The sequence below is a fragment of the Dendropsophus ebraccatus genome, chromosome 9 (genome assembly GCF_027789765.1).
Source record: "Dendropsophus ebraccatus isolate aDenEbr1 chromosome 9, aDenEbr1.pat, whole genome shotgun sequence".
Lineage (NCBI taxonomy): Eukaryota > Metazoa > Chordata > Amphibia > Anura > Hylidae > Dendropsophus > Dendropsophus ebraccatus.
The window spans coordinates 73,774,052-73,795,862 of NC_091462.1; the positions used below are offsets into that span (position 1 = coordinate 73,774,052).

Consider the following 21,811-nt stretch of genomic DNA (forward strand, 5'->3'; position numbering starts at 1 on the left):
TGTATATACATGTACTGTATAGATGGAGTAGGGGGTCTACCAGTTATTACTGTGGATGTTGTGAGGCAGCTGCCCTAGCAACCATTGCTCCCTGTGAAAATGAAAGCAGTAATCCTATTGGTTGCTAAGGCTCCAACTGCCGTGTCTGCTGCAGCTAATTATATCACCTGTGTTTGCAGTGAGGAGATTTTCCCATTCATCTCTATGGGGCGCTCTTTCCCCTCCCCCTTCCCTCCTGTACATCTGGCGGGGACAGGACCTTCGCAATAACCTTCCCGGGCACCCAATGTATCTGTGTGCCAAATTTGGGGTCAAACGGTTCAGGCGTTTGGAAGTCTATAGAGGACAGACAGACAGACAGACAGAAGGACAGACAGACAGACTGATTTTTATGATATAGATATATATATCTGTACTGTGCAGTAATGCAAACATTCTTGTTTTAGCAGCCTCCATTACTGGGAAGGTTTCCAGTTCCAGTTATGTCTGGCTTTCCTCGAATACAGTAAAGAAGGCTGAAACAGAAAGGATGTGCTTGGGAAAATACCACTTCACAGGCTGCTCAGGCCAGAAAGAGATATATCAATTAACAAACATTTCTATATATAGAGACCTATTTCTGCATGTATTTGTCTAGCATTGAAGAGGAATTAGGCCTAAGGCTAAACATAAGCAGGCAGGCAGACGGTGCTGTCCTCAGGCATTCACATGTACTATGAGTAAAAGCAGTCATGCACATATTAGATAAAGTGGCCAGCACTTGGCCGATCAGTCAGAGGCTATGCTCACAGTCTTCTCAGCCTTATTTTAAGAGGTAAATGGCAGAAAAAACAGACCAGCGGCAAAGACATATGAACCATCCCACTGGAAGACGGATTGCCTGGCTGTTATTCTGGATGAATATATTTCATAAAAGTAGGTGGAAAAATTCATAGTGACCAACTTTTCAGAAGATATCCTGAGTCAGCCAATGTGAACTATGAGGGAGATTTATCAAACATGGTGTAAAGTGAAACTGGCTCAGTTGCCCTTAGCAACCAATCAGATTCCACTTTTCATTCCTCACAGACTCTTTGGAAAATGAAAAGTGGAATCTGATTGGTTGCTAGGGGCAACTGAGCCAGTTTCACTTTACACCATGTTTGATAAATTACCCCCCATATGTTTATACACGCATTGATTGTAATAGGTAATTTCATCTGATTTCTATGTGATGTGCAGGGGTGGCTTTCATCTTTTCTAAACCAGATTACTGTGATATGTTATAAAAATGTCATTTCCCTTAATGCAAATCAGATTCTTATAGTCAACCTATCAAGCTGAAAATTCCTTACACCTTGCAGGCATCATAGAGCAGGACAAGTAGATTGATATAAAGTTTTGTGGGAAACATTTCAGGATAACTAGTAATTTATTCGAGTAAATCTCTGCTTATTCTGGACTAGGTAGTCAAGTGGGTGGTGCTACTCCATGATTGACAGCTCTGTTTATACACAGATAGTTATCAGTCACTGAGGAGCACTGTCAATTCGACTTCTAAGCCCAGCATAAGTTTACCTCGGAACTATATTACACATTTTCAAAGAGTTTAAGTTTTAAGAGCATCAACAGATGTTGCACAGCTATAAATGCTTGATAGTTCAAACAAGAAGTCAGATTGCAGCTCTGAAGTATTTACAGACTTTATTTTAGGATCAGATAAGATAGGTCAGGCCACGTAGTACTTCTTTAAGTGAAATAAAGATTTCTTACATGCTGCTATAACAAACAATCGATTGAGTTATGACATTAAGGGCCCCTTTATATGGCGTGATGCAACGCTGCAAACGAGTGCTGAACCGCTAGATTGGTGCTATTTTGTACAAAGTTTCCAAGGCTCAATTATGCGACTGGGCCACGCAAATGATTAGAGATGAGCGAACCTGCCGGATTTCTGGTTCGTACAAATCAGAAATTTCGGCATCTGACTCCCGCTGTCTGCCGACTCCGTGCAGCGGGTGGATACAGCGTAAGGAACACATAGAAAACTGGCATACAGCCTATGCCATAGGCTGTATCCCAGTTTTCCAGGCGTTCCTTATGCTGTATCCACCCGCTGCACGGAGCCTGCAGACAGCGGGAGTCAGATGCTGAGATTTCTGGTTCGTATGAATCAGAAATCCGGCAGGTTCGCTCATCTCTACAAATGATCAGTAAATTGTTCATGCAGCCTTGCTGCAATTCTCTGAAATCTTTTGTTCGAAACAAAAAATTCCTTGTTCATTGGCTGAGCGCATTGTCTGTGCGGACATTTAAATCATTGGTAGTCGGCTGCATATCTTCTGGGTAGATGGGAATGTGCAGCAAACTATAAAGATTAAGGGGAATCTGTCAGCTGCTATTTATGTTCCAAACCACTGCCACTGTTAGCTTTTTTTTATGTTCTAGAAGCACAGATAGATATATAAAAGGCACCATGTGTCTCCTTTACCCAACAGCTATCTAACAGTGTTAGCAGTGTGGAACTTGAATTGCAGCTGACAGATTCCCTTAAGGGTTCCTTCACACGTAACGGATTTGCAGCGGATCCAGTCCCATTCATCCCTATGAGAACACATACTTGCAGCGGGATTGACATCCCGCTGTGAGTATGTGAGTTAACCCCCCGCCACCGAGAGCATACATTACCCGCTCGGCGGCGCGGCTGCATGTGAGGCTCCCGACTCTGGTTCCGCTCAGCCAGAGCTGGCGTGCACTGATTGGCTGAGCAGGACAGATGAGAACCGGGAGCCTCACATACAGCCGTGGCGCTGAACAGGTAATGTATGCTCTCGGTGGCGGGGGTTAACTCACATACAGCGGGATGTGAATCCCGCTGCGAGTATGTGTTCTCATAGGGATGAATGGGACTGGATTCGCTGCAGATCCGTTACGTGTAAAGGCACCCTTAAAGGGAATCAATTAGCACATTTGCATGTCCACCTGGCACAGGGCCATCTACTGTTTCTGAGGACTCCTGGTTTAGACTATGTTTACATCTGAAATACAGTAGCCTACATTAGTAAAACCTAACAAACCAGTAGAATGCTGTGCGGACATATACTGCTGCATACCCATGCCCAAACCATTGATTTTAATAAGCCAAACGTAGTCTAGTAGTAAGGCCCTATCAGTGACCCTGTCCGTAATTGCGGACCAACAACTAGAAACAGGTTTCAGATGTGTATTTGTCCCCATCCGCACTTCCATGGACCAATTGATTGAAATGGCTGATCTATGACACAAATACGGCCAGTATTCTTTGCTGCATGGATCAGTAACAAAGGGTCCATTCAAATAAATGGGTACTGTACTGTACGAGTTTATGCATCTGTAATTGCGGAAGGTATAATGCTGATTTGTGAAAAGGGCCTTACTATGTTCAGTCCATTTTTGATATAACTGTGTAAACAGCTTTTTTATGCAGGTCACAATTTAGTGCCCATATACTAAGACACTAAGGGCCCAATTACACAAAACGATAATTGACCGAATCAGGCTGATTCCCGCTCTGTGTAATAGAGACAATGGTCTGGCAATGACAATGGCCTAAAATGATCGGTCGCCGAACGCGCATCGCTATGTGTAATAGCAACGTGCAGCCGACAATTGACTAAACTGTTAGACATTACCTCTCCAAGCTTCCGGTCTTCTCCTGCCCTCTGAAGTCTGGAAAACTTTATATTTTTCAACAGAAGTAAATTACAAATCTCTGGCACTTTCTGGCACCAGCTGATCTGAAAGCAAACATTTATTGGTGAATTTACCGTTTTATCTGTAAAATGTCAGAATAGTCTTTATGGATTAGGATATTGTCCCTGTAGTTCCAAGATATGAGTAACTATTAAGGTGCTAAGTAAGCTATAAAGATATATTATAAAGGGATCATTGCAACATAGGATTAAGCAGAAAGGCAGTGTAATCCTAGAGTTCTATAATAAGGATGAGGAATTATGTAAGTCTTGGTTCTCGGCCCATGTATTTATGGTTCATATCTTTTGCCACTTCTAGACCCTTTTCTCAAGTGAAACCAGTTTCATCTTTATAAACATACTCAAGATGGTTTATTTAAATCCTTTAATATTTCCAGCTGTTCACCCATTAATATCACCCAGATCCTCTTAGTTGTTATCAATGTATTTTGGTGCATAGATCCCAGGGTCTAATTTTAGTCTGACTAGAATTCATTGGACAGTATGAAGGAACGTAAGACTTGTCCTGAACAGAAATCATTCAAAAATACATTTACAATAGTTTTAGGGAGTGAAGCTCATGAATTCACCATCCTAGCATGCTGCTGCCAGTGTGGGTTGTAGTTGGGTCAGGATTAGCACCTATAATATAGGCCTTAGTAAAACTAGCCTTGTGTGTAATGTGAATATTCACCTTTAAGTATTTCTACACCTCAAAAACCTCTCAATCGGTCAGACAGCACTCTGCTCTGTACTGAAGGGGGCAAGAACACAGTGCCTACAGATACCATATATGCCCACTCTTTTGGAGTATACTTGTTTGCCTAGTGTAAAAAATTGCCTTCCTTCTAGAGTAGAGTGACTTTTTCCTATTTACCATTCAGAGCGTTGCCTGAAATTTCCACATGATTTATGTGAAAGACATGTCTTCTTTGTACTCTATGGCAGTGATTTTCAACCTTTTTTGAGCCGCGGCACACTTTTTATACTTAAAAAATCCCGGGGCACACCACCAACCAAAATGGCACAAAATGACACTCAAACAGTACATATTATACATATAGTTAATAATATAGATTCTAAATGTATTTATACTCACTCAGTGTGAAACCTGGGCCTGTTTTCTTCTCCCCCCTGTGCTTCTCTCCACCATACTTCTCCCCCATTATTCTCTCCTGTGCTTCTCTCCACCATACTTCTCTCCACCAAACTTCTCTCCCCCCTGCTTCTCTCCGCTGTTTCTCTCCCCCATCCCCATGTTTCTCTCCCCCCTGCTTCTCTCCCCTATCCCCATGTTTCTCTCCCCCATGCCCAGGTTTCTCTCCCCCATGCTTCTCTCCCTGTCTCTCCCCCCGTTTCTCCCCCATCCCCAGGTTTCTCTCCCCCATTGTTTTCTCCTGTTTCTCTCCCCCATCCCCAGGTTTCTCCCCCCCCCCTTCCTCCTCAACTCCTCCGAGATGGTCGCCGCTGCTGTCCGCCTCAGCTACTGGCCGCCTGTGGGGCCCGGACGTGCTCCTCCAATCAGCAGAGACCGGGAGCGTGGTGTGCTGCGGCAGGCCGTAGCGCACACGTTGATTGTCACGGCCGGCCGCAGCGCACCACGCTCCGGGTCTTCGCTGATTGGATAGGAGGAGCACGTCCGGGCGCTATAGGCGGCCAGTAGGTGAGGCGGACAGCAGCAGCAGGGCGATCTGCAGGGGCACCAAAGTTTGGGGAACTTTCCCCGCGGCACACCCGACCATGTGTCACATGGCACACTGGTTGAAAATCACTGCTCTATGGTACCATCTATGGCATCTCTCTAGTCAGGCTCCTGTTCTGTACCAGTGAGGGACAAGGACCCCTGAAATAGCTGTCTACAGATGGGTGAATATTAACTGTAGTGGATTCTTTAGGTATATTTCCTGTGTGAGTGTGACCACAGAGATAGCCACAAGTTATGACCGCCCACTGGACTCCTAAGCCTATAATAAGCAGAAACTTTAGTGCGGAGAATAATGCTCATCTGTTGACACTTTTCCGCAGGACTGAATGTGATCGGCACTCATTTCCTCAGCCATCACATGACTGGATTAAAGGAGAACTCTGGGCAGGGCAGTTTTTGTAAAAGTGCTGGAGAGGCTGAATAACGTGCTCTCACCTCCCCCGCTCCAGCGCTGATGCTGTGTACTGATGCTCTGGTCCCCCAGCTGCTTCCTGGTTAGAGAGGGGACCTGGGTTGTGATGTTTTAGGGCCGCTCAGCAAGCTAGCAGCCGTAACGGGGTCCCACCCTCTCTAACCAGGAAGCAGCCATGGACCCGGAGGACCAGAGAGGTTGTATGCGACATCAGCACTGGAGCCAGGGAGTAAAGAGTACACATTATTTCTTTTAGCCTCCCCCTTCCCGGCCACTTTACAAAAAATTGCCCTGCACCCCACTTCCTGTAGGACATACAACAGCTGATAAGTACTGGAAGACTGCATTTTAATAAAAGTAAATTACAAATCTCTCGCACTTACTGGCACCAGTTGATTTAAAAAGATTTAAAAATTTGGTGAACAACTCCCTTAAGGCTGGGTTCACACGTTTTATTTCTTGCGTTACTGCATCATTTCAGTACAATACTTAGCAAAGTCAAAATCTGCAGCAGATCCGCATCCCAAGCAAATCTGCAGCAGATCCACATCCCAAGCAAATCTGCAGCAGATCCACATCCCAGGCAAATTTGCAGCAGATCCACATCCCAAGCAAATCTGCAGCAGATCCACATCCCAGGCAAATTTGCAGCAGATCCACATCCCAAGCAAATCTGCAGCAGATCCACATCCCAAGCCAATCTGCAGCAGATCCACATCCCAAGCCAATCTGCAGCAGATCCACATCCCAAGCAAATCTGCAGCAGATCCACATCCCAAGCAAATCTGCAGCAGATCCACATCCCAAGCAAATCTGCAGCAGATCCACATCCCAGGCAAATTTGCAGCAGATCCACATCCCAAGCCAATCTGCAGCAGATCCACATCCCAGGCAAATCTGCAGCAGATCCGCATCCCAAGCCAATCTGCAGCAGATCCACATCCCAGGCAAATCTGCAGCAGATCCACATCCCAGGCAAATCTGCAGCAGATCCACATCCCAAGCCAATCTGCAGATGAACAGAAATCATTTGGGGTCACTGGAATCTAGTAACATGCCAACTGCAAACATAACCCAGGGGCTTATGAGCTAGCGTCATCATTATTGTACAACTTACACCGGTACTGTAAGAAATGATGGCATATAACTAGGATATCCCATCAAGGAACTGGGCAGTGACGGGGAAAGATAAGGAGCGTCTAGCACCCATGGCGTCCATGTCAGACCACAATGATGGCATGTCACATATCTGTACATCCTTGTGGCTGCTCATGTCATAGTGGTTGGCCCCCATGGTCACAACATGGGAACAGCCATGTCAGTATAGCCAGCATAGGAAAGGGTTTGATCCTAATAGAAAGCATAACACAAATCCTGAGAACCCATCTGCTTATTACTGCTATGCCGGAGCCCAGCATCAGGTAAGTATGCAGCAGGGGGCTCAGCTGACACCCACTCACAGTTCCCCTTTAATTGCATTTAATCAATATAAAGCCAAGAATGTCCCTATGTCCTGTGTGCACACATCCCTAGAAGGTGAGGAAAAAAAAAAAAGAAATCAAAATAACTAACATTTTCAGACTATAAGATGAGAAATCCATCAACAGTTCAGACATCAGCTATGATCCTAACAAAGCAGTGCACGCAAGCAGCGTCGGACTGGGCCACCGGGGAGCCGGGGGATCCCCCGGTGGGCCCCACCCCCTCCTCCCTCTTGCAGGGCCCTTCCCCTAAGCCAGAGAGGGGCCTCCCGTTTGGAAGCTGCCTAGTGTCGGGAGCTCAACGGGCCCCCTGCTGGCTCCCACACTGCTGGGGTGAGTTCAGCACGGCATCAGGGCCCGTTCTTTCTGTAATCATTGGCCCTCCCCTCCCCCCTGCTCACCTGGCTCCTTACATCAGCTCTGGGCCTCAGCGCTGACCTCTTCCTGCCTGTCAGGAGAGCGGCAGCAGCAGCAGCAGCAGCAGGGCCTCCTCCATCCCCCCTCCCCTCTGCAGTCATGTGACTCTCCTGTTGCTGTGTGTGTGCAGTCGGTGCACAGGAGATGGGGAGAGGCTGCAGGCTGCCTGGCTGGGAGAAGAGAAGATGGAGACAAGAAGACTGAAGCCTCCTGCCCTGCTGAACATGTGAGTGTGTGTGTATATACTTGTCTATCTGTCATCAGTGTGTGTCTGTACATGTGTCATGTGTTTATGCATGTGAGTGATATATGTGTGTTTTCTATCATGTATATAGTGTATATTATGTAATGTAGTTCTATAGATGGTTTATATGTGTAATCTGCATGCTTTTGTATCTGTGTATCCATGTTGGTGAGTCTGTGTGTGTTAGTATGATTAGATGTATATATGTAAGGTGTGTTGTGTCTGCATGTTTGTGTATGTCTGCAGTATGTCTATTTGTGTATATATGTATACAGTGTGTATGTCTGCAGTATGTCTATTTGAGTATATATGTATACAGTGTGTATGGCTGCAGTATGTCTATTTGAGTATATATGTATACCGTGTGTATGTCTGCAGTATGTCTATTTGTGTATATATGTATACAGTATGTATGTCTGCAGTATGTCTATTTGTGTATATATGTATACAGTGTGTATGTCTGCAGTATGTATATTTGTGTATATATGTATACAGTGTGTATGTCTGCAGTATGTCTATTTGTGTATATATGTATACAGTGTGTATGTCTGCAGTATGTCTATTTGTGTATATATGTATACAGTGTGTATGTCTGCAGTATGTCTATTTGTGTATATATGTATACAGTGTGTATGTCTGCAGTATGTCTATTTGTGTATATATGTATACAGTGTGTATGTCTGCAGTATGTCTATTTGTGTATATATGTATACTGTATGTATGTATGTCTACAGTAGGTCTATTTGTGTATATATGTATACAGTGTGTATGGCTGCAGTATGTCTATTTGTGTATATATGTATACAGTGTGTATGGCTGCAGTATGTCTATTTGTGTATATATGTATACAGTGTGTATGTCTGCAGTATGTCTATTTGTGTATATATGTATACAGTGTGTATGTCTGCAGTATGTCTATTTGTGTATATATGTATACAGTGTGTATGTCTGCAGTATGTCTATTTGTGTATATATGTATACAGTGTGTATGGCTGCAGTATGTCTATTTGTGTATATATGTATACTGTGTGTATGGCTGCAGTATGTCTATTTGTGTATATATGTATACAGTATGTATGTCTGCAGTATGTCTATTTGTGTATATATGTATACTGTATGTATGTGATGAGAAGTTCACACTTTGGAGGTCCAGTTGTGCAGGAGATCCGTGAGGCTTAGGCTCTGATCAGCCTAGGATTCTCACATCACAGATGATAGGTGTTGTAGTAGATATAACAGTAAGACTTTAATCAATGGATGACGGGTTTCATCAGATGAGATCATCAGATCTATTGAGGATTCCCTTAGAAACGCCTCATCCATTGATTTAAATCTTACTCCTACGTCTACTACAACACCTATTATCTTTAATGTAAGAATCCTGAATCAGCTGATCAGCGCCCAAGCCTCACGGATCTCCTGCACAACTGGGACCTCCAGAGTGTGAACTTCTTCTCAACTATTGTACCGACTCAAGAATAAAGATATAAGCAGCAGACACAGACACAAGTGGGATAATGCCCCCCTCACCAAACTGCACCCCCTCTGGAGCAGCAGCAGTAGTATCAGTGATAGGTAGGATTATGCCCCCCCTCATCTGACTGCACCCCCTCCGGAGCAGCAGTATCAGTGATAGGTAGGATAATACCCCCCCTCACCAGACTGCACCCCCTCCGGAGCAGTAGTATCAGTGATAGGTAGGATAATACCCCCTCACCAGACTGCACCCCCTCCGGAGCAGTAGTATCAGTGATAGGTAGGATTATGCCCCCCCTCACCAGACTGCACCCCCTCCGGAGCAGCAGTATCAGTGATAGGTAGGATTATGCCCCCTCACCAGACTGCACCCCCTCCGGAGCAGCAGTATCAGTGATAGGTAGGATTATGCCCCCTCACCAGACTGCACCCCCTCCGGAGCAGTAGTATCAGTGATAGGGAGGATTATGCCCCCTCACCAGACTGCACCCCCTCCGGAGCAGCAGCAGCAGTATCAGTGATAGGTAGGATAATACCCCCTCACCAGACTGCACCCCCTCCGGAGCAGCAGTATCAGTGATAGGGAGGATTATGCCCCCTCACCAGACTGCACCCCCTCCGGAGCAGCAGTATCAGTGATAGGTAGGATTATGCCCCCCCTCACCAGACTGCACCCCCTTCAGAGCAGCAGTATCAGTGATAGGGAGGATTATGCCCCCTCACCAGACTGCACCCCCTCCGGAGCAGCAGTATCAGTGATAGGTAGGATAATACCCCCTCACCAGACTGCACCCCCTCCGGAGCAGCAGCAGTATTAGTGATAGGTAGGATTATGCCCCCCTCACCAGACTGCACCCCCTCCGGAGCAGTAGTATCAGTGATAGGTAGGATTATGCCCCCCTCACCAGACTGCACCCCCTCCGGAGCAGTAGTATCAGTGATAGGTAGGATTATGCCCCCTCACCAGACTGCACCCCCTCCGGAGCAGTAGTATCAGTGATAGGTAGGATTATGTCCCCTCATCTGACTGCACCCCCTCCGGAGCAGTAGTATCAGTGATAGGTAGGATTATGCCCCCTCATCTGACTGCACCCCCTCTGGAGCAGCATCAGTATCAGTGATAGGTAGGATAATACCCCCTCATCTGACTGCACCCCCTCCGGAGCAGTAGTATCAGTGATAGGTAGGATAATACCGCCTCACCAGACTGCACCCCCTCCGGAGCAGCAGCAGAGGCAGCACTAAAGTAGTAGTAATTCTTGTGATTTTATTCACACCCTCTAGCGCGATGTTTCGTTTTAGCTCTGAGTAAGGCAAAACATTGCACAAGAGGGAGTTAATAAAGTCACAAGATTTTTTACTACTTTGGTGCTATCTTCGCTGCTGAATTATTGTACCAAGTCTCCTGGTTCCGTTGAAAGGGCTGAAAGCGGCATCAAGGTGTACAAACCACCGCTAAGGTGACTGGCGGTGTTGGGCTTGTAGCATGACCGCCCAAGGTGAGCAGCAAGTTTAGCCACTTACACACATTTGTTCTGCAGTAATACGCTATGTGCGCCGCATGGTGTTCTCTCTCTTCTACTAGTAGATGTATAAAATGGCAGATTACATCTTAAAGCCATGTTCACACAACATATGTTTTGCATAAATCTTAGCTGTTGTTGCAATTTGCAATAACAGCCGTGATTTATGCAAAACATACGTTGTATTGGAATGAATGGAATCCCAGACGGAGCGTATACACATAGTATACGCTCCAGCCGCACGAAAAACTGACATGTCATTTTTCTGCGGCCGTACAGACATGGCAGTTCACACAATGGAGTGTGCGGCTCCGGCCACACGCTCCGTTGTGTGCAGTGGTGAATTCGGATGCGGGTGCACACTGGTGCACCTGCATCCGAATTCAGCAGAAATGAAGATCATCCGGCCAGTACTGCAGTACTATCCGGGATGATCTCCAGTAACATTGGCCGCTCTGTGACCCAGCTGCGTCACAAAACAGCCTGTGTTATATGTGGTGTGAACCCAGCCTAAATCTAGGTTTACACACAGTATTTTTGCTCAGTATTTTGCAACCAAAACCAGGAGTAGATTGAAAACACAGAAAGGCTATGTTCCCACACTGTAGAAATTTAGTGGATGGCCGCCATTTAATGGCAAATAATTGGTGTTATTTTAAATTTCAACAGGGTGTGAACAGAGCCTTTCTGTGTTTCAAATCCACTCCCGGTTTTGGTTACAAAAAAAATGACCAAAATACTGTGTGAACCTAGCTGTGTGACACCATGCTTACCGCTTTCTTTCCACTGGTGCACTCCTGCTGCTTCTACTGGTCCTGACTCGCTGAGAACCCGCTCAGCCAATCACTGCAATGACCTGCTGCAGCCATTGATTGTGAATATTTGCAGTCTTTAAAGTGTTAACTGTTATTTAAATGAACTTTTGACATATGAGAGGTTTAGCTTGGTCGGGGTCTCTCTGATAGTAACAGCCAGGTGAAGCATCACTCCCAGACCTTGTGCGCAGTCCGGCTGATTACAGGTCACTGTCTCCACTATATTATATAAAGTTTGTTTCCTGTAATCAGCAGAACCCCTAAGAAATACATGTTATTAAATGGCCCAGATTGCAGCCGGGCTGCATAGACTTGGGCAGCGTGCGGTTATGGACGGTGCATTTATGGAGGCATACACGGATGTGTGCAAGAGCCTGGACTGTCATTATAAAAACTTTTGACATCATGCAGATGTGTGAAATGTTTCGATCAGTCGGGGTGTCAGTGCTGAGACCTCCTGTGGTGGCTAGATCATCACTCCATCAGTCATGTTACACATGACGGGCCCATAGACTATAATGGAACCCATCTCCTATAATGAGTGCTCAGCCCCTCACTTGCATTATGATGGACTGAGTGACATTCTGGCCATTGTTGGGTGTCTCACCCCTGAGACAGATTAAACTTTTAATCACGTCTGTCTGACATTTTGTATTGACCTTAAAGGGGTACTCCGGTGAAAAATATTTTTTTAAACTAACTGGTGTGAGGAAGTTATACGAATTTATTTATTACTTCTAATTAAAAATCTCCAGTCTTCCCGTACTTATCAGCTGCTGTATGTCTTGCAGGAAGTGGTGTATTGTTTCCAGTCTGACACATTGCTTTCTGCTGCCACCTCTGTCCATGTCAGGAACTGTCCAGAGCAGGAGAGGTTTTCTATGGGGATTTGCTGCTGCTCTGGACAGTTCCTGACATGGACAGAGGTGGCAGCAGAGAGCACTGTGTCAGATTAATAAGAATACACCACTTCCTGCAGGACATACAGTAGCTGATAAGTACTGAAAGACTGAAGATTTTTAATTAGAAGTAATTTACTAATCTGTAACTTCTGACATCAGATTAAAAAAAATATATATATATTTTTTTTTACCAGAGTACCCCTTTAACGCTTTAATGACCACTGATGTGCTTTTCATGATGGTCCTTTAAAGTCTTATTCCAGCCCAACAGCTTGTGGTGAGGCTAGAATAAACCGTCATGGGTCTCCTCTGCTGGAGATTGTAATAGAGGAGCAGACTAGATGGTCATTTTTTCCTTCATCTTCTGAGGCTGTGTTCACACATGACATTTTTTATGTGTTTTTACAGCAATATTGTTGGAATTTCATTAAAGTTTCTACATAAATGGTGCAGTTTTACCACAACTGCATAAATCAGTAACAACTGTATAAGTGACTGGCACTGCACTAGCGTTGCTGCTCACATACACAGCTCTATGCAAAGTCTCTGTACTAACGTGAAAGGTTTGGCGCTGATTATGTCTTTATATGTTGGGTGGGCCCCAAGAATCAATTTCCCTGGTGGGCCAAGGTACCCCAGTCCGACACTGCACGCAAGTCTATGGCCGCACTCACACTGTATGAGCACACTGTACTAGCGGCTACATCCCGGCACAGCGCTGCACAGGAGTCACACGGCTGTGGACGAGCCCATTATAGGAAGGGAGAGAAGAGAAAGAGCAGTGCATCTCCAGCTATCACTCCCCCTGCTGAATGGGCGGGTCCGGACGTCTTCTTCCGGGACACTGCGCGTGTGTTACAAGGTACTGTGGTGGCGCCGCATACAGGACACTGCTATACCCAGCACAGGCCGGTAGGGGGCGCCGCATACAGGACACTGTTATACCCAGCACAGGCCGGTAGGGGGCGCCGCATACAGGACACTGCTATACCCAGCACAGGCCGGTAGGGGGCGCCGCATACAGGACACTGCCATACCCAGCACAGGCCGGTAGGGGGCGCCGCATACAGGACACTGCTATACCCAGCACAGGCCGGTAGGGGGCGCCGCATACAGTACACTGCCATACCCAGCACAGGCCGGTAGGGGGCGCCGCATACAGGATACTGCGCATGTATTACAAGGTAATGTGTGACTTAGGTGTCCGTGTCATGAGGGATAAGTAAAGAACTGGTGTGAGCTGGGTTGTGGGATTGTATAGCATGGCTTCTTTTATTGTTCACAACTCTTAAAGTGTACACTTTCTGCAATGACAAGTGTGATTCTAGACAGAAATTCAGACAAATCAGTAAATGACCCCAGCTGTATTACAGTGCACAATATGGCGGTCTTTTGTGCGCTGCATTACACAGGATTTGGTACTTTAAGGAAACGGTTTTGTCTTCATACATTGCTCAGTGTGGCCGGAGTGTGGAGATGGCCAATTGTTACTAGTTCAGTTCTAGAACGTTTATATAACGAATAAACTTATACAATTTTCAGAATGCCTTCCAAAAGAAGACGGGTACAAGCCCAGGATGAAGACGAGGCTGGTGAGAAGACGACCATGGGAATTCACAGGGACAGTGATTCAGTGCATAGCAAATACTTCCAGAGTAAGAGTAAGAAGATGCGCCATTTATCTGACTTCTACGATAAGCCCTGCATTGAGCTGGCTAAGGCTTTCCTGGGGCAGGTAATACTGCATTTATTCACCACCAGTAATAAAATCATGTGATATTTCACATATTTAGGGTACAAACACACACACCGTATACGCAGCGTATTTACTGCTGCGATACGCAGCAAATACGCAGCAGATACGATCTAAATAACTGAACACAGCATCAAATCTGCACCATCAAATCTGCTGCAGATCTGCTGTGTATACGGTGTGTGTGTTTGTACCTTAAAGGGGTAGTCCACCCAAAAAAAAATTCTTTCAAATCAACTGGTGCCATAAAGTGCCAGAGATTTGTAATTCACTTCTATTAAAAAATTTTAAGTCTTCCAGTACTTATCAGCTACTGTGTGTCCAGCAGGAAGTGGTGTTTTCTTTCCTGTCTGACCCAGTGCTCTCTGTTGCCTCCTCTGTCCATGTCAGGAACTGTCCAAAGCAGGAGCAAATCCCCATAGAAAACCTCTCCTGCTCTCCAGACTGGAAATAATACAACTTCCTGTTGGGCATACAGCAGCTGATAAGTACTGGAAGGCTAGAGATTTTTTAATAGAAGTAAATTACAAATCTCTGGCACTTCATGGTAGCAGTTGATTTGAAAGAAAATTTTTTTTGGTGGACTACCCCTTTAAGGATCCTTATTTTTAAATCATTATCTATTCTCCCAACAAAATTCCTGGAATGCTTTACTTCAGTTGGGTGGAGTGACTACATGGCATCTGTGGTGTCAATAGTCTCCATCACATATACTGATTACACAGCTCTTGTCTCGCAGAATGGAGATAATTACAGTCCCGCTTCACTGACTGTATCCTAATGGTCTCTTACAGCCATATTAGATGGCAATGATGTGCAGTGTAAGTGAGCGCCAATCTACTAGACTACATCTCCATTATCATGTGGCAGGATCTCTGTACAGCCCCTATAGAAAATAATAAACATATTGCTTACCTCTCCACGTCCTCCTGGCTTGTTTCTGGGATTCCCCACTGACTGCAGCCACCTGACTGACACTTCCAAGCCCATTGCTAAAGTGACAGCCAATCCCTAGCCGAGACGGGACAGCGGTGTGGCCAGTGATTGGCCTGTCACTTTAGAGATGGGCTCAGAGGTGTCAGAGACTGCCGCAATCAGTGGGGAATCCAAGAAACAAGGCAGGAGGACACTGGGGGAGTGTGGAGAGGTAAGTAAAACATCTTTATTATTTTCTTTACCCTCTCATCAGCAGTGCATCACTATTACATGTAGCAATGAGCAGCCGGTGGCCGATTTATTTTATAACATGTTGAAAGACAGCAATCAGCTGATGACGGGCTCCTCGCTAATCGTTGTCTTTATTACACGGGGCGATATCTGCTTGATTCGGCAGACAATCACCCTGTGTAATATGGCTCTTAGCTTATTTAAGAGACTATAGAAGGGAGGATTATTACAGTGTCCCCCCAAAAGACAGAAATGGTACTGGCTCTACCGGTCATGTAATGCTGTGCTAATGCCCCATGGAACTAATAGCAGAGCATACAGCAGAATAAAGGTGAACATAGTGGCTGAGAAGTTACGTGACCTAGTTGCAGAAGTTATAGTGGAACTGACAGCAGCTTTTGCTGACTAAAGTAAAGACCCTGTATCAGGAGGTTTAACTAATTTTAGTCTGCCGCTTCAGCGCTGTGATGTAAGGTTAGCTTGTCAACCTAAACAGAGCGGGCTATTACATTTTGGCATAATCATACGCTGCCTTTACTTTAGCAAATAGGTGCTGACAGGTCCGCTTAAAATGTATGCATGTAACTGAGCCGGAAAGAAACAGATGCACTGCAGAAATACTGGTGGTAACGCTTCTTGGCCTTTTGGCTAAGATCAAGTGTAGTATCTGTTCTTATCAGTTTAAGGCTATGTTCACACTACGTATCAGACCGGTCGTTCCATGAGCCCGGCCGGGTCACGGAACGGCCGGTCTGTGCCCGGATCATCACGGCCGGTACTTAAGTACCGGCCGGATGATCCGTCCGGCCCCAGAGCTCTGATGCGGGAGCGTCAGCGCGCGCCCACATCAGAGCTTCCCATAGCGCACAGTGAAGTGAGCGTCCGGAGCTGCTCGTTTCACTGTGTGAACTGACAGGTCTTTCTGCGGCCGGAATTCACTGAATTCCGGCCGCAGAAAACTGACATGTCAGTTATTTGCGGCCCCGTATGGGATCCCGGCTGGAGCCTGGGGACTATATAATAAATGGATTTTTAGAACAGGGTAATGGAAAAAGTGCTTGCTCTTTCCTCTCCAGGCATTGACCTGGTATTGCAGTGCTTCCAGGTTCAGTGCACAAAAAAAGAAAAAAAATACTGGGGGTGAGTGTGGATTATACGGGGAAAAAGAAATCCCAGTGTGCTACTTTAGTGGGTCATTGATGTACATGGTAGCTACCAATAGAGGGCACCACAGAGTGAGTTTTTTTCAACTTGGGGGAGAGCGAATGTGCACACTTTTATCCAGTGAGAATCTCCCCCTCACCAGCTGGGTCTCCATAAAGAGACACAATACCCCCTACATCTAGGTGGTCGGATTTCTACATTGATCCTTTTGTTTTTCACATTTTTATGTCTGTAAAGAATTAACTGTGAATGGAATTATGATTATGTGGTTTGTTTTTAAGATTTTGGTTCGCAGGCTCCCAGATGGGACTGAACTTCGTGGAAGGATTGTGGAAACAGAATCTTATTTAGGAGGGGAAGATGAAGCTTCACATTCCAGAGGAGGAAAAAGGACAGAGAGAAACGTAGCAATGTACATGAAGCCTGGGACCATATACGTCTATCAGATTTATGGCATGTATTTCTGTATGAACGTCTCCAGTCATGGTAAGTTCATAGCCTTTTAACCTACAGACAATGAAGTGTAGGTGGACATCAGGTGTAGTATCACTATGTGTGTGGCAGTTTTTCTGCAGTGATAAGTACTCATCAGGGTTTTTCTGGGCAAAATGGACTGACAAGCTTTCTACAGGATAGCTTATCAGTCACTGATCATCAGGGTTCACTACGTAGTGAACAGAGTTTGTCTCTGTTCTCTGTGTAGTGGTGGCGACCTGTAACTACAGTTTAGCTTCTATTCACTTGCATGGGACCTGAGCTGCAGTTACACATCACCACCACTACGCAGTGAACAGAGTTCCTGAACCATAAAAACTTTTGACATCTCTGACAAAGGTACTCTTTAAGCTCTTTGTTCCTGGGCTTACAGCGATCTCTACCCAGCTTCTCTATATGGCTCCATTTTAACAGTCCTTTCAGACCAAAAGATCCACAGCCGCAAACATGCAACGATCAACAAGCCTTTACATGGCACAATATTTGATGCCACGGGCTGCACAGAAAAACCCCCGGTACTGCCCTACCAACCACTAGAGCAAGAAGCAATTTTTTTTATTTGTCCCGCTGCTGCACGCTGGCGTGTATACTCACCAACGATGATCGGTGTCCCGATGCATAGCTTTGCTCTGGTTCTGCGGCAATTTTAAAATCCCGCATTGATTTCCCATTTCTGTCTTCATGTCAATTGAAGGCTGGAAGTCACACTCTCCGATGCATCTCTATGGGAGAGCGTGACTTCCGGTCTTTAATCGCCATGGAGACAGAAAAGGCGTCAGAAGAGCGGTGATGTGAATGCGTGCGGGATTTGAACAGTGCCGCAGGACCGCAACAAAGCCACGCCGTGGGACACCCGATGGTGAGTATACACGACAGCGCACAGTCGACTCCAGGGCCTTTTACACAGATCGATTATTGGTGGCGAGCTTTCCTAGAAACGCTCCTGCGGCTGATAATCAGCCCATGTGAAAGTGACCGCGATTTTTGCCTGATCGCATCTTTATAACGGGTGACATAATTTATTGTTATAAGCTGCACATCTCCCTAAACAGGAGACCAATAACAGAAAGGAAACTGACAGCATGGATATGGATATACAAGCAGAGCATACATACCTTCTTGCTGAGTGTCACAGATCTGTCCTGCTCTCTGGCTGCCACTATATTTCTCGTAGCCACTGCCCTGGCTGTCAGTCACTCTGGAGAAGTGGGGGGGGCCTGAAGATGGAGAAGCATCGGAGGAGCAGGATGCATCTGTGACACTCAGCAAGAAGATGAAGATGTCGGATCACAAAGAAGCGCTGATGGTAAGTATGCACTGCTTGTGTACTAGGCATCAGCACAGATATATGCATATCTGTGCTGTTGATTTCCTTTCTGCTAATGGCCACACATCTCTTCTGTTTACACAGGGAGATTTACGTCTGATAACAATAAATTTTGAAGCATGTTCTCAAAATGTGATCAGCCGAGGATAGTTTCCCGCTCCTCAGCTGATCACTGCACGGCCGATTATCAGCCGCAGGAGTGTTTCTAGGAACACTCATTGCTGATAATCAGCCTGTTTAAAAGACCCTTAAAGAGGTTGTCCAAGAAAGAAATAACTTTTTCCCTATCTAAAAGTAGGAGGTCGGAAGCGACAGTACGCTGGAAGAGTGCTTTACCCAGCTCTTTCTGACAGCTCCATAGGAATGAATAGAGCTGCGACTCGTGTGCCAGACCAGCAGCTCTATCCATAAGCAGCCGGCGGGGCCTGATACAGAAGTTGGCGGGGGAGACCCCCGCGCGACTTCCTACTTTTCCCCTAAGCTGTGGATAGGGGAAAAGTCATTTTTTCTGGACATCCACTTTAAGTCCATGAGGCTGTGCAGAGAAGTGCACCCTTCTTGCTCTTTCTATTGATTGTGGGGGTTAATCAAAAATTTTACAGGTTTCCGTGACATGTTCATATTTTTTTTTTATGACAAAGACACTTTAAGAAGTAAGTTCACTGTTTATTTCTTTATAAAAGGGCATAAATATGTCTTCACTATAATCTGGAAGTACTTGTATATTGTCAATGTTTCATAGTTATTAGTGGCATGTCTAAATAGATGTTCTACATGTTTCTTAAAATGATCTCATTGGTATCTCACATGCTGTCTGTTCCTCATGTGACTCTATCCATGTAATCACATTTTGTGGAGTTCACGTACAAGCCATATAGATGACATTAAGCGGATTTGTCTTTATGAAATTGTAATTTTCTACTAATTTCTTACTGTCTGCAGGAGATGGAGCCGCTGTCCTCCTGCGCTCACTGGAGCCAATTGAAGGTCTTGAAACAATGAGAAAGTTCAGAAGTGTAAAAAGAAATGTACAGAAGCCACTAAAAGATAAAGAACTTTGTAATGGACCCTCAAAACTTTGCCAGGCTCTTTCTATTGAAAAGAATTTTGATCGACAAGACCTTTCAAGTGATGAGAACACATGGCTAGAAGCTGGGCCAGAAATTTTGGAGGAGGACATTGTATCTTGTGCACGGATAGGCATAAGTAATGCTGGAGAATGGACTCGGAAACCTCTACGATTTTATATTAAAGACAACAAGTTTGTCAGTGTGCAGGACAAAACTGCAGAGACTAATGTAAATGCATAATATGAATAGAACATTGATTTAAAGGGAATGTGCCATCAGAAAATGACCTGTTGTTTAAATCAAGTTTTATGTTAAACATATTTTTTAAGAATTTAATTCTTAACCTAATAATTAGATTTTAAAGTAAACCTGAAAAATCGCAGTTCTGGCCACTAAACCCAAAACTAAGCTGAGATTTCCAGTTTTGTGCAGATCATTTCCCAGCAGTGCTCTTCTTATCAATACAGACAGGAGAACTGTGACACCAGTATATAGATAATAAAGGTACACACAATGGCTGCTGCTCAAAATTTAGCTTCCTCCCTGTAGAATGACCACTGTGAAGGTCATCGAGCCTTCCCAGGAGCCTGTTATGGTCAATGAGGCTGCCTATTAATCTGACTGGGACCCATCCTATCTATTGTAGCCTATGGTCCATTGGGACTGCTGTAAAACATAGCTCTAAATGCTGTTAAAACAACTCCTGGCAAGATGGCAGCCACCATTATTATTATTATTTATTATTATTATTTATTTATAAAGCGCCCTTAGTTCCAGAGCGCTATACAATAGATAGGCAACAGGCAGGAACAATACAAGATCAGAAAACATTACATGAAGGCAAAAGACAGACTGGTACATGGGGGAAGAGGACCCTGCCCGCGAGGGCTCACAATCTATGACCATAAAAATGTACAAAAGAATAATACAATCAGAAAATAGAAACAGATTCATGTTTCAGTACCAGTAAAACAATTTCAAGGTGATACATTACCCTTTAAATGAACTATTGGTAAAATAAAAGCACATGATATAATACCATGTAATATACAGAACAGGCAGACTTTCTACAGTAAACAATAGTAGAACCTACTATAGACATAGTCCTATATATATATATATATATATATATATATATACTGTGTATAGAGAGAGAAATGTATCAAGGCTTGCTTGCCAGTTTTCTGCCGTAAAAAAGTCACATTTACGTAAATCCCATTTTGCGAGCATTGTGTACAAATTTGCAACAACGAGGCTATATACACATGCTGCCACAATGACAGCCATTTTTATTGGATGCCCATCATTTAACTGCAAAAGATGTCCGCAAATAATGAACATGAACATTATTTGCGGCTGTCATTATCAATAGATGGCCAGAAATATTGTTCATTATATGCAGCCATGTTTTGCCCTTAAATGATGGGCGTCCATAAAGGCAGCCGACATTTTCCTGATGTGTGAATATAGCCTTATGGTGTAAGCATTGATAAATCATATATTGAGTGCTCAAGGCAGGAGAATTATTAGGTAAGGGCTACAGTGCCATGCAAAAGTTTGGATACACTTAGTTAAAATGTCTGCTACTGTGGTCTCAGACCTGAAATAGCCTAATAGCCCATCCAGAAGGTTTTTATAACCATTTAAAGCGACTCATTACCCACAATCTGACCCCCCGCCAAACCACTTGTACCTTCAGATAGCTGCTTTTAATCCAAGACCTGTCCTGGGGTCCGTTCGGCAGGTGATGCAGTTATTCTCCTAAAAACAACTTTTAATCCTGCAGCGCTGTGTCTAACGGCCGGGGCTTACATTTGTATATGCATTAGGCTGGCACCACCTGTCCGTCCTTCCTCCCCACCCTCCTCATCATTAGGAATGATCCAGGAACACAGTTTGAGCTTTGCACAGGTGTCTTAACGATCCAGCCCATGTTCATTATGCACACAGGTGGGGAATAGGAGACAATCTGCCTGGAGCATTCCTAATGATGAGGAGGGTAGGGAGGAAGGACGGAGAGGTGGTGCCAGCCTAATGCATATACAAATGTAAGCCCCGGCCGTCAGACACAGCGCTGTAGGATTAAAAGTTGTGTTTTAGGACAATAACTGCATCCCCTGCTGAACGGACCCCAGGACAGATCTTGGATT

The 21,811-nt window shown here is 44.9% G+C and overlaps 1 protein-coding gene and 2 pseudogenes across 4 annotated transcripts; all 3 read left to right on the forward strand.

The window, feature by feature from the left end:
* The first annotated feature begins 213 nt into the window (after positions 1 to 213).
* On the forward strand, positions 214 to 19,947 carry MPG (N-methylpurine DNA glycosylase). Of its 4 annotated transcripts, none has more exons than XM_069985372.1 (4): positions 214 to 915; positions 14,228 to 14,420; positions 17,051 to 17,255; positions 19,534 to 19,947. In XM_069985372.1, exons 2-4 carry the CDS (start codon positions 14,229 to 14,231, stop codon positions 19,899 to 19,901), a joined length of 765 nt encoding a protein of 254 aa, XP_069841473.1. In that variant the 5' UTR covers positions 214 to 915; position 14,228; the 3' UTR covers positions 19,902 to 19,947. The 4 variants fall into 4 exon arrangements, with proteins under 4 accessions (XP_069841473.1, XP_069841472.1, XP_069841470.1 ...); XM_069985371.1 differs by lacking the exon at positions 214 to 915 and adding an exon at positions 7,843 to 7,951; XM_069985369.1 differs by lacking the exon at positions 214 to 915 and adding an exon at positions 13,381 to 13,547.
* On the forward strand, positions 16,234 to 16,409 carry LOC138802263 (U2 spliceosomal RNA; annotated as a pseudogene).
* LOC138802265 (U2 spliceosomal RNA) lies at positions 16,598 to 16,726 on the forward strand (annotated as a pseudogene).
* Positions 19,948 to 21,811: the final 1,864 nt, after the last annotated feature.

Excerpts from the sequence above, each read along its gene's own strand:
- MPG (XM_069985369.1), top strand. The coding sequence starts at position 13,498 with ATGGGCGGGTCCGGACGTCTTCTTCCGGGACACTGCGCGTGTGTTACA. Across the intron at positions 13,548-14,227 it reads CACTGCGCGTGTGTTACAAG|AATGCCTTCCAAAAGAAGAC; the intron begins GTACTGTGGTGG and ends TACAATTTTCAG. Across the intron at positions 14,421-17,050 it reads CTAAGGCTTTCCTGGGGCAG|ATTTTGGTTCGCAGGCTCCC; the intron begins GTAATACTGCAT and ends TTTGTTTTTAAG.